Source organism: Notothenia rossii, assembly GCF_949606895.1.
Source record: "Notothenia rossii genome assembly, chromosome: 2".
Taxonomy (NCBI): domain Eukaryota; kingdom Metazoa; phylum Chordata; class Actinopteri; order Perciformes; family Nototheniidae; genus Notothenia; species Notothenia rossii.
The window spans coordinates 95358364-95371766 of record NC_136904.1 but is presented as its reverse complement, the minus strand read 5'-3'; the positions used below and the strand labels follow the sequence as shown (position 1 = coordinate 95371766).

Below are 13403 nucleotides of genomic sequence, written 5' to 3'. Positions count from 1 at the left end.
CCTATGATGATACGATTATTGATATTAAAAAAGTGATTTGTTTTTTGTCATTAGAAAGTGAAGTTATTTATTTGTAAGCTCCAAATCCACATTTTTTCGTCAATGGCCTTTGCGCCCTGAAAAAATGTGTGACACCAAAGGCCAAATGGCCTTGCCCCTAAAAAGACGAAAATCCAAGGTGTGTGTGTGTGTGTGTGTGTGTGTGTGTGTGTGTGTGTGTGTGTGTTAGGAGGCGCAGCTCTCTCTCCTGAGGCTCGGTGAGGAGAAGTCGTCGGTGCAGCTGAGACTGAAACAGCTGGAGGACGACAACCAGCTGCTGCTCACAAACACACAGCTGGAGCTCACACACACTCTGGACACACTCAGCAGGTACACACACACACAGCACACACAGCTGGAGCTCACACACACTCTGGACACACTCAGCAGGTACACACACACACAGCACACACAGCTGGAGCTCACACACACAGCACACACAGCTGGAGCTCACACACACACAGCACACACAGCTGGAGCTCACACACACACACAGCACACACAGCTGGAGCTCACACACACTCTGGACACACTCAGCAGGTACACACACACACAGCACACACAGCTGGAGCTCACACACACAGCACACACAGCTGGAGCTCACACACACACAGCACACACAGCTGGAGCTCACACACACACACAGCACACACAGCTGGAGCTCACACACACTCTGGACACACTCAGCAGGTACACACACACACAGCACACACAGCTGGAGCTCACACACACACACACACACACACACACACACACACACACACACACACACACACACACACACAGCACACACAGCTGGAGCTCACACACACTCTGGACACACTCAGCAGGTACACACACACAGCACACACAGCTGGAGCTCACACACACTCTGGACACACTCAGCAGGTACACACACACACACACACACACACACACAGCTGGAGCTCACACACACTCTGGACACACTCAGCAGGTACACACACAGCTGGAGCTCACACACACTCTGGACACACTCAGCAGGTACACACACACACAGCACACACAGCTGGAGCTCACACACACACACACACACACACACACACACACACACACACACACACACACACAGCACACACACCTGGAGCTCACACACACTCTGGACACACTCAGCAGGTACACACACACAGCACACACAGCTGGAGCTCACACACACTCTGGACACACTCAGCAGGTACACACACACACACACACACACACACAGCTGGAGCTCACACACACACTGGACACACTCAGCAGGTACACACACAGCTGGAGCTCACACACTCTGGACACACCCAGCAGGTACACACACAGCTGGAGCTCACACACACTCTGGACACACTCAGCAGGTACACACACAGCTGGAGCTCACACACACTCTGGACACACTCAGCAGGTACACACACACACACACACACACACACACACACACACACACACACACACACACACACACACACAAACAAACACACACAGCTGGAGCTCACACACACTCTGGACACACTCAGCAGGTACACACACACACACACACACACACACACACACACAGCTGGAGCTCACACACACTCTGGACACACTCAGCAGGTACACACACACACAGCACACACAGCTGGAGCTCACACACACTCTGGACACACTCAGCAGGTACACACACACACACACAGCTGGAGCTCACACACACTCTGGACACACTCAGCAGGTACACACACAGCTGGAGCTCACACACACTCTGGACACACTCAGCAGTTACACACACACACAGCTGGAGCTCACACACACTCTGGACACACTCAGCAGGTACACACACACACACACAGCTGGAGTTCACACACACTCTGGACACACTCAGCAGGTACACACACACACACAGCTGGAGCTCACACACACTCTGGACACACTCAGCAGGTACACACACACACACACACACACACACACACACACACACACACACACACACACACACACACACACACACACACACAGCAGGTACACACACTTTCATTAGAGGTCAGTTCCTTCACAGTAATTATAATAATACCTGCAAAGTGTAATTTAATAATGTGTGTTACAGGGAGCGCGAGGTGTCAGCGTCACTGTGTTTACAGGAGGAGGAGAGAAGGAGGAGGGAGGAGGAGGAGGAGATGAGGAGGGAGGAGGAGAGAAGGAGGAGGGAGGAGGAGGAGACGGAGGAGGATATAAAGATGAGGGAGGAGGAGATGAAGAGGAAGATGGAGGAGGAGATGAAGAGGAAGATGGAGGAGGAGATGAAGAGGAAGATGGAGGAGGAGACGAAGAGGAAGATGGAGGAGGAGATGAAGAGGAAGATGGAGGAGGAGATGAAGAGGAAGATGGAGGAGGAGAGAGAGCTGGAGAGTCTCAGACGGTATTATTTTGTAATATTATGTCTTTATATCATATACTACTCTAAATGATAAATACTCTACCTTGTATTTATTTGGTTAAATATTAAGTACCGTCATTTCCGGACTCTAAGGCTCACCTGAATATAAGCCGCAGCAGCTAAATTGAATGATGTGTACATATATATAAGCCGCACTGGACTATAAGCCGCAGGTGTTTTAATGTTTCATTACCATATGTAAGGGTTCGTGCACAGAGGGGATTGTCGGGAAAGAGATGGCTGTTTGAGGAAGCTCCCATTTATTAACATTTCAACAAACAAGTTGCATATTTGCATAACGTATTCAAGTGTTAGCATTTAGTGCAATAGTAGCTACAGAACATGTGCTGTGTAAACTGTACTGTATCACATGGCGTTTCAGACACACACACTTTTCAACTTTCAAACTTAAACGGTGCGCTCCCAGCGCACGTACCGGCAGTGATCTACAGCAGTGGTTTTCAACCAGTGGTACGGGGACAAACTGTCTCGCTCTCGTAATGTCTGTCTGTCTTGCTCTCGTTCTGTCTCTCGTACCACTCTCGGTTCCACTTTTACTTTTGCGCGCTACCTGTCTCACTCTTTTCCGGCCTCCAGCTTTTCCTGCTGGAGCCCGCCGCTTAAAGGTGGGGGGCGCGGACCGGCCATAGAGCCCATAGAGTTAAAGTTGGTGGACTGTAACCTGTAACATCCATAGATTTAGGAGGTCCCCTAGTGGCCGTTAGCTGTAACAATCCATAGATTTAGGAGGTCCCCTAGTGGCCGTTAGCTGTAACAATCCATAGATTTAGGAGGTCCCCTAGTGGCCGTTAGCTGTAACAATCCATAGATTTAGGAGGTCCCCTAGTGGCCGTTAGCTGTAACAATCCATAGATTTAGGAGGTCCCCTAGTGGCCGTTAGCTGTAACAATCCATAGATTTAGGAGGTCCCCTAGTGGCCGTTAGCTGTAACAATCCATAGATTAGCCGCACCGTTATATAAGCCGCATCGTCGAAAAATTTGAAAAAAGGCGCGGCTTATAGTCCGAAAATTACGGTATATATATTTTTATTATGTTTGCATAAATAATACAACATTAATAAATAAATATGAATCAAATAGATATGTTATTGAAATAGTTCTACATGATTAAATATATTGAGTTTGTTGAATGAGAGTTTGTGTTTCAGAGCGACGGATCACACGGAGAGAGACGCTCTGCAGCGGGAGGAGACCCTGCACCTGAAGGTGAGACCCTGATCCAGAGAGACCGGGTCCCCCTAACCCCCCAGGACTCAGCGTCACTGGATCTGAATCTGGGTTTTAATATACGATAACACTTTAATGGTCAAGTCTGAAATGCTCCTTGCATCCCAGCAGCTCCATGTGGAACATCAACACACATGAGAAACAAACAACAAACATCACAGCAGGGGGCATACTACGAAGCAGGATGTTCTCTTAGCGGCTAACTTCAGGGAGACTCTGGGTCTCCGGTCCTACGAAGCTGGTTCTCTTTTTAGCAGGCTAGATCTCCATGGTAACTGATGCTGAGCGGCTAAGCTGCCCCGGAGCAGGTTAGGTTGCAGGCTAAGAGCTCAACTCAGTGAAAGCACTGCCTGCTGACCAATCAGAACTCAGTGTGCGGAGTTTAAAGCGATCAAGTCATATTACAGGAGAAAGGAAATACAGAAAAGCTGCCGTTGCAGAAAGACGGCCGGCAGAAATCAGCGACTGTGTGAACGTGAACATTAATAGAATATCACCTCCCATCTTCAGAGCAATCTGACTATTAGAACATTAGCGTTAAGAAAGCTTACTTAAATATCTGCCACAACATAAGTAACCGGATCAGAGTAACATTAAGTACAGTCCGCGGCATATCACATCATAATGTATCATCTCCTTATCTGAGTCAGCTGAGCCGTATCTGGCCGTGCAACACTCACAGTGTCACATACTGGATGCAGAAGGATTATTTGAAGCAACACATGAAGTTGAGGAAACACTCGAGTCAAATGTAATGAAAGTCAGATGGTGTCTTAGACGGGGCAGTGATATCATAAACCTGTTCATGTACGCATTCAAACACTTGTTCTGTTACCAGCTGTATTCACCTTGCAGGTGCAGCTATGTGGCTCTGATCCTGGATCAAGTGTTTAAGTCATGGATGTTTAAAGTTTAACTTCTTCATATGTCTAATATTAGAGTTGACTTTTCATTCAGGAAGTATGACGCTGCGCTGTCAGTACGCTTCTCCATGTTTGAGATTGGTCGAATGCTCCAGATACCACCCCTTTCATGTGAACGCGCTCCTAACTAGATAGGACACGGCTGGCTTGAGCGATCCACTTGATAACCAGCGTCGTAGGACCGTTTAGTGAGTGCGCGTATGTTTTGGATTAGGCCAACCGGCTAACTCAAACATATCCAGGTTAGGTTGAACCAGCTTCGTAGTACAGGGCTCAGCTCCATGTGGAACATCAACAGACAAACATCAACACACATGAGAAACAAACAACAACATGGAACATCACAGCAGGATCAGTGAGAGCTGCTCAGAGAGCCTTCAGCGTGCATCTGATCTGTAGCTCTGTGTTCACTGAGAGGACTGGAGCATAGAGGATGCTTCAGGGTGTCTGGAGCACAGAGGATGCTTCAGACTGTCTGGAGCACAGAGGATGCTTCAGGGTGTCTGGAGCACAGAGGATGCTTCAGGGTGACTTTATTGATCTCCATTAGATGTTAGCAGAGCATGCTGCTGGAGCCTCTCAGGTCAGAGCATGCTGCTGGAGTCTCTCAGGTCAGAGCATGCTGCTGGAGCCTCTCAGGTCAGAGCATGCTGCTGGAGTCTCTCAGGTCAGAGCATGCTGCTGGAGCCTCTCAGGTCAGAGCATGCTGCTGGAGTCTCTCAGGTCAGAGCATGCTGCTGGAGTCTCTCAGGTCAGAGCATGCTGCTGGAGTCTCTCAGGTCAGAGCATGCTGCTGGAGCCTCTCAGGTCAGAGCATGCTGCTGGAGTCTCTCAGGTCAGAGCATGCTGCTGGAGCCTCTCAGGTCAGAGCATGCTGCTGGAGCCTCTCAGGTCAGAGCATGCTGCTGGAGTCTCTCAGGTCAGAGCATGCTGCTGGAGTCTCTCAGGTCAGAGCATGCTGCTGGAGTCTCTCAGGTCAGAGCATGCTGCTGGAGTCTCTCAGGTCAGAGCATGCTGCTGGAGTCTCTCAGGTCAGAGCATGCTGCTGGAACCTCTCAGGTCAGAGCATGCTGCTGGAGTCTCTCAGGTCAGAGCATGCTTCTCTCAGGTCAGAGCATGCTGCTGGAGCCTCTCAGGTCAGAGCATGCTGCTGGAGCCTCTCAGGTCAGAGCATGCTGCTGGAGCCTCTCAGGTCAGAGCATGCTGCTGGAGTCTCTCAGGTCAGAGCATGCTGCTGGAGTCTCTCAGGTCAGAGCATGCTGCTGGAGTCTCTCAGGTCAGAGCATGCTGCTGGAGTCTCTCAGGTCAGAGCATGCTGCTGGAGTCTCTCAGGTCAGAGCATGCTGCTGGAGTCTCTCAGGTCAGAGCATGCTGCTGGAGTCTCTCAGGTCAGAGCATGCTGCTGGAACCTCTCAGGTCAGAGCATGCTGCTGGAGCCTCTCAGGTCAGAGCATGCTGCTCTCAGGTCAGAGCATGCTGCTGGAGTCTCTCAGGTCAGAGCATGCTGCTGGAGTCTCTCAGGTCAGAGCATGCTGCTGGAGTCTCTCAGGTCAGAGCATGCTGCTCTCAGGTCAGAGCATGCTGCTCTCAGGTCAGAGCATGCTGCTGGAGCCTCTCAGCATCTGGTTTCTCTCTTGTCTGCAGGGGGCGCTGGAGAGGCAGCAGCTGGAGCTCCAGAGAGCAGAAGAAGAAGCTGCTGACGCCAGGGACGCCCTGCAGGAAGTACGCTTTACAATATAACAACTCCTGGACGACTTCATACCTCTTTGAACTTTACTGGGTTAACAAGTTATCTCTCTCTCCCCCCCTCTCTCTCCCCCTCCCCCCTCCTCTCTCCCCCTCAGTGCAGGGAGAGTGTGATGTCTCTCTCCTCCTCAGAGTGTGTTTTGCAGAGGGAGCTGCAGGATGGACGGGACGCTCTGAACAACATGACGTCCCTGAACGCATCTCTGGTGTCAGACAAGAGGGACCTGAACATACAACTGCTGCAGGTACACACACACACACACACACACACACACACACACACACACACACACACACACACACACACACACACACACACACACACACACACACACACACACACACACACACACACACATACATTTTTAATAATTGCTAAGTTGATAATGGTGTGTGTGTGTGTGTGTGTGTGTGTGTGTGTGTGTAGCTGGAGTGCGAGCTGACAGACAGCCAATCACAGCGTCAGGCTGCGAGGTCAGAGGTCAGCGCTCTGCAGAGGGAGCTCAGGACCGTGAGCACAGAGAGCAGCCAGCAGCTCAGGTAACAACACCTGTCTGTCCTCAACACACCTGTACAGCTGAATGTTAGTCCATCATGTCTCCATGCTGCCTGGGCTGCAGCCAGAGCTGCTCCGATTGGTTAGCTGGCTGGCTCTGTTGTGATTGGTCAACCGCTTAGAGATGTCCCGCCCCTAGCCTATCACGTACAATGTGTAGGAGCGTGAGTGTTCCTTAGTGATGTCACTATGTTACAGAAGTAAACAACGGAGTCCAATGGACACCTATAGTCCCCTATCATGCAAAATACACTTTCTGACATCTCTTATACATCACCATGTGTCCCCCCGGCGTGTCCCCGGCGTGTCCCCCGTGTGTCCCCCTTTAATATAAAACTGAATCTTTTGTCTCCAGGCTGCAGAGGGAGGAGGAGGCGTCTGTGGTCCATCAGCTGAGGGAGGAGCAGAGGGAGAAGGAGGGAGTAACGGAGGAGACGGAGAGACAGCTGGCCTCCCTGCTGGAGGAGAGAGGGAGGGAGGGAGCTCGCCTAAAGGAGGTAAAGAGGAGGAGGTGAAGTCACTCACTCCTGCATCGTATATAATGTGTGTGTTAATGTGAGTGTGTCTCCTCAGCTGACCTCCCAGCATGCATCTGTGTGCACGGAGCTGCAGGAGGCGCAGGAGCAGCTGCAGCAGGCAGTGAAGGAGGCGCAGAAGAGAGGGAGGCAGCAGGAGGAGCAGCAGAGGGAGAGCAGGAGGCAGCAGGAGGAGCTGGAGGGTCTAAAGAGACACCAGGAGGAGCTGCAGGAGGAGCTGCAGGAGCTGCGGTATATCACTTTGTTATTATTCAAATGAGCGCTGTGCGATTATGGCAAAAATCATAATCACCAATATTTTGACGATTCTTCATTGACCTTTGAACTTCAAAACTAATAATATTGTAATTGTATTATAATAATATTGGACCAATAAATAAGATCAACAAATATGTTGGAGCGCACTTCCAAAACCACACGAAACATATATTAATATGATCAATACAAATCAATTACACCAAAATAAATTAAATCAAATATGTTGCTGTGTCCTCAGCACAGCCAACATGGCCTCCATGGCAAATGCTGGTAGGGTTTTTCATGTCTCCTCTTAAAGACTTATAGCAAGAAACACCAGCCTGTTGTCACGGTCTGGCTTCAGAGACGAGCCACCCGTACTGAAGACCCTCTCTGAAGAGGAGCTTGTGGCTGCGATGCACAGATACTTCCTTGCCAGGATGGAGAGCTGTGGGCAGAACTTCATTCATGTGTATGTTGCTGTTTATTGATCACCCACTGAAAACCTGTCCAGCATCAGTAGCATGGCTTACGTGGTCACTTGTATAGGTTGAGGTTGTTCGAGGCTGTTGCTTGGCGGGGCGAGAATATTGCTCCACTTTCTCCGGTCCCCGAGATTGGGCTTCCAGTAGCTCTGGAGAGAGCTTTCACACCTGTGGCCACTAACGGTCATCACTTCTCTGCTTTGTTTCAAGACCCGCATCAGAAAGCTTTTGAATGGTGCTACTTTTCCAGTTGGTCTACCTGCTCTTCACGTAGCTCTGCATGTCGTAGTTTAGGTGCTCTCTGTTGATAGGCACTGCTCAATCCACTCCTCCATACTATAGTAAGACCCCCCCTGGAGGTCGAAATTAATCTTAAATGTTTCCATCTTATGCTTTGTAAGTTTGTTTCGTAACGGAAGAAATGTAAATATATTTATAAAACTGACAAGTCAAATCAAGCAATCTGATTGGTCGATAGTGTTTTTTGCGGACCTCTTTGATTACAGATTTGAAAACATCGTTGCTTGCTTTAAAAGTAGCACAATTCATTATGTTAGACCTTCAAAAGTATCTAGATATCCCTGCCCTAATGCCAAAGGAACTGCACACTGAATATGTTTTGCCGTTTGATGTCTATGTCTGGACCGCTGCGTAAGAAGGAGGGCTTCTGCCCCGTTACTTCTCCGCTGCTTTCTGCAGGCAGTTTGCTTTTCATCCCAACGGTATACTGTTTTTCTCAGGCGCGGAGGGATACTGACTTGTTGTGAAAAGTAACTTACAATTCTACCCGTGGTATACGCTCAGTATATCACGACTAAGAACCAATCAGATTGCTTGATTTGACTTGTCTGTTTTATATAGATAGATAGATAGATAGATAGATAGATAGATAGATAATATGTAATTAATGTTATCATATTAAGAGAGGGATCATCAATGTTAATGACTTACTATTGCTATTATTGTTTTTGCTGTTGTTAAAAGCACTGGAGCCTCATCCATCCACTGACCTCAGCCGCCAGCTTGATATTTGCGGCATTGTCCGCAGTCATACAGACGGGTTTATCCTCTTTTAACCCCCAAGCAGCCATCGCTTCCCTCAGTCCATGGGCGATGTTTTGCCCCGTGTGGTCTGCAGGGAAAAATGCGGTTTGGAGACACTTTGTGTTCAAATTGAAATCAGCATCGATATAAAGAACTGTGAGGCTCATGCATGGCTCCATGGTGCGGCTAGACCATAGGTCCGTGGTGGCAAAGCAGTCAGCTGAAGACACATCTCTCTCAACTTCCCCACGGCATTTGTCACATAGCGCAGGCAGCGCAGACCTGCTGACATAATACCGAGACAGCGTCGCGTAACGCTCGTCCAACGTGCTGACAGGTTGCTTAAAGCCCTGGTTGCTAACAGTGCTGCTAACTGGGCACGTATCTCTGTGTCTCTGCGAGCTCGTGGGCCGTTGCTCTGTACAATGCGTCCTGAACCGATGATGTGGTGATGTGGTGGATGAAGTCTGCTCTTTGTTGTATCATTGCCCGGTCGTATTGCACTTTGTGTTTCAGATGATTGAAGAGGTTGGTGGGGTTAGCGTGCGGTGCCAACACAACCTGGGAACAAACCCTGCTGGGGGGGCGAAAGGGCACCCGGCAAAATAATCGTATTTTGTCAATTATGCTGTTTTCGTAATCGATTAAAATAGGATTAATTGCATAGCCCTAATTCAAATTACATTCGGAGAAAAAAGTCAAATCCGGGAAAAGGACAAGAGCCTGAGGAACCAGGACTCTGACCAAGGAATCTCAACTACGAGAAAAATGTCAATTCTGAGAAAATGTCCAAATTCCTTGAAATCTGAGAAAAAAGTCAGAAATATTTTTTTTCTGTTTTCTGAATTTGTGGCTTTTTATTTAGTTTTACATGTGCAAAACTAAATCTTTAAACTTAACAACATCTCTCCCTCTCCTCCTCTCCTCCCCCCTCCTCTCTCCCCACAGGAGTGTGTGTGTGTCCCTGCAGCAGACGGTGTGTGTGCAGCAGCAGCAGCTCTCTGAGTTGGAGGTGGATCGATGTCAAATGCAGACTCACCTCCTCACCATGAAGCAGGTCAAACACACTCTGAAGGGTGAGACACACACACACACACACACACACACACACATAGGCCTGTCACGATAATTAATTGTGTTGGACGATAAATTTTTCTGGAAATTATTGCGATAAACGATAATATTGTCGGCACCGTTTTAAGACCATTTTAGACATAATGATAATATATAATAATAATTAAAGTACATCCTTTCAAACATAACTTTTTATTGAACATTCAACATTGCAAATGAAATGGGAAATAATATTAAAATATATAAATTATATATAATAAATAAAACAAATTAAATTATAATAAATTAATTAAATCACACACAACCAAAACAATAAATTAAATACAGTCAGGCTGGAAAACAGAGCTCTCTCTCTCTCTCTCTCTCTCTCTCTCTCTCTCTCTCTCTCTCTCTCTCTCTCTCTCTCTCTCTCTCTATATATATATAAATAAATATGAGCACACATTATCTCACAAGCAAAAAAACCCTCCTTAAAACAACAGTCAAGTGTACTGTCCACTGTCAAAGACCCAGATGCCTCAACAGGCCATATCCAAATCTGTTTTTCTAAGTTTTCGATGAAGGAACACCAACATGTTTGCATTGTCGGGCGGGGGCTCTCCATCTCCAGCTGCCGTGTTTGCTCCCAGCTGGGAAAACGGAATGGGGTGGTTGTGTTTTAGGTGGTTTAAAATGCGTGGTATTGCCTGCTTTTGTCGCTACCTTTTTTAAACCAATGCGACACACCGCCCGGCTCATTCAAGTCCGTAGGTTCGCCTCGTTGATTTGGTTTGAATCCAAAATACTGCCACACCGGAGAATCGAGATGTGTAGTTAGGTTTTGTAACCAATTCCATTTCACTTTAAATTCCCCGCGAGTAAGTCACACGTTGTCTCCGGCTTGTCGCTATATTATTAATTTGGCTGCTACGCTGCTGCAGGTGCACGCGGAGTGTTCTGACCTGGCTGTGTGTCAGCCCCGCCCCTCACAGCTCGCCTGGCAGCCACAGCGCTCCAGGCTAAAATGCTGGTCACATCTTTATGTAAACGGCAATTTATCGACCTCAGAAAAGTTATCGAGTCCATTTTTATTTATCGTACGATAAGTCAATTTATCGATTATCGCGACAGGCCTACACACACACACACACACACACACACACACACACACACACACACAACACACACACACACACACACACACACACACACACACACACACACACACACACACACACACACACACACACACACACATACACATACACATGTGCACACATCGACATCAAAGTGGGCTTGAGCGGTGCGAACATCGACAGTCCCTTCAGACAGACAGGTAGCAGCACCTCCCACTTTACAGTCCCTTCAGACAGACAGGTAGCAGCACCTCCCACCTTACAGTCCCTTCAGACAGACAGGTAGCAGCACCTCCCACTTTACAGTCCCTTCAGACAGACAGGTAGCAGCACCTCCCACTTTACAGTCCCTTCAGACAGACAGGTAGCAGCACCTCCCACTTTACAGTCCCTTCAGACAGACAGGTAGCAGCACCTCCCAGTCCCTTCAGACAGACAGGTAGCAGCACCTCCCACTTTACAGTCCCTTCAGACAGACAGGTAGCAGCACCTCCCACTTTACAGTCCCTTCAGACAGACAGGTAGCAGCACCTCCCACTTTACAGTCCCTTCAGACAGACAGGTAGCAGCACCTCCCACTTTACAGTCCCTTCAGACAGACAGGTAGCAGCACCTCCCACTTTACAGTCCCTTCAGACAGACAGGTAGCAGCACCTCCCACCTTACTGTCCCTTCAGACAGACAGGTAGCAGCACCTCCCAGTCCCTTCAGACAGACAGGTAGCAGCACCTCCCAGTCCCTTCAGACAGACAGGTAGCAGCACCTCCCACTTTACAGTCCCTTCAGACAGACAGGTAGCAGCACCTCCCACTTTACAGTCCCTTCAGACAGACAGGTAGCAGCACCTCCCACCTTACTGTCCCTTCAGACAGACAGGTAGCAGCACCTCCCAGTCCCTTCAGACAGACAGGTAGCAGCACCTCCCAGTCCCTTCAGACAGACAGGTAGCAGCACCTCCCACTTTACAGTCCCTTCAGACAGACAGGTAGCAGCACCTCCCAGTCCCTTCAGACAGACAGGTAGCAGCACCTCCCACTTTAGTGTCCCTTCAGACAGACAGGTAGATGAACAAATTGCTAAACTGCCAGTGCCTCGAGTTTACAGCTAATTAGCTAAAAGACAAAACTAATATAGTTAGCTAAGGTAGGCTAGCTAAGGTAGGCTAGCTAAGGTAGGCTAGCTAAGGTAGGCAGGCTACCTAAGGTAGGCAGGCTACCTTAGGTAGGCAGGCTACCTAAGGTAGGCTACTAGCTAATGGATAGGTTAGCTCAAGGTTTAGCTAAGGCAATGCATCATGGGCATACAGGCTAATGTACTGTACTTAAGGGGAGATACTTAAAGTGAATACAGTCAAATGTGTATCTAATAAGGTCATCAATCGCCACATTGATATGCAAAGTAGGCGTTAACTAGGCCTAATTCAAATGCACTAATCTGCATGCAGTTACCAAGGCATTGCTGTTGAAAAGGATCGAACTAAAAAACACATCACCTCACAACTTCCCCAGATAGTTACTGACGTCAGGTCAGTATTTTCCCCTGAAATGTTATGTTTAAATGCAGATAGCTTGAGATCTATAGATGAATTCAGACATGCAGTAACACGAACACCATTTATGTGTTTCTTAGAAGTGTTCTTTCCATCAGAGTGAAAGAACACATGGAGCAAAACAGACCTAAATAAAAAGTCCATGGAAAAAGGATCTTTCAGCCTTTAATGTCCTCTAACTTCTTCATGTAGTTTGTTGTCTGCTCTTGTGCGTGGTGATTACTAAAGAAGACCATTGTCACACACACACACACACACACACACACACACACACACACACACACACACACACACACACACACACACACAGACATGCACGCACACACACACACACACACACACACACACACACACACACACACACACACACACACACAGACATGCACGCACACACACACACACACACACACACACACACACACACACACACACACACACACACACACACA

General features: G+C 48.2%; 1 protein-coding gene across 1 annotated transcript in view; it reads left to right on the top strand.

The window, feature by feature from the left end:
* The window catches only part of LOC307029783 (uncharacterized protein), a 55548-nt gene that overhangs the window by 22249 nt on the left and 19896 nt on the right, over positions 1-13403 (top strand). The window contains exons 11-19 of the mRNA XM_079665866.1: positions 230-369; positions 2111-2422; positions 3611-3668; positions 6257-6334; positions 6457-6603; positions 6786-6898; positions 7270-7411; positions 7488-7681; positions 10165-10292. Coding sequence (XP_079521992.1) covers positions 230-369; positions 2111-2422; positions 3611-3668; positions 6257-6334; positions 6457-6603; positions 6786-6898; positions 7270-7411; positions 7488-7681; positions 10165-10292 — 1312 coding nt within the window. The remainder of the gene's footprint in view (positions 1-229; positions 370-2110; positions 2423-3610; positions 3669-6256; positions 6335-6456; positions 6604-6785; positions 6899-7269; positions 7412-7487; positions 7682-10164; positions 10293-13403) is intronic.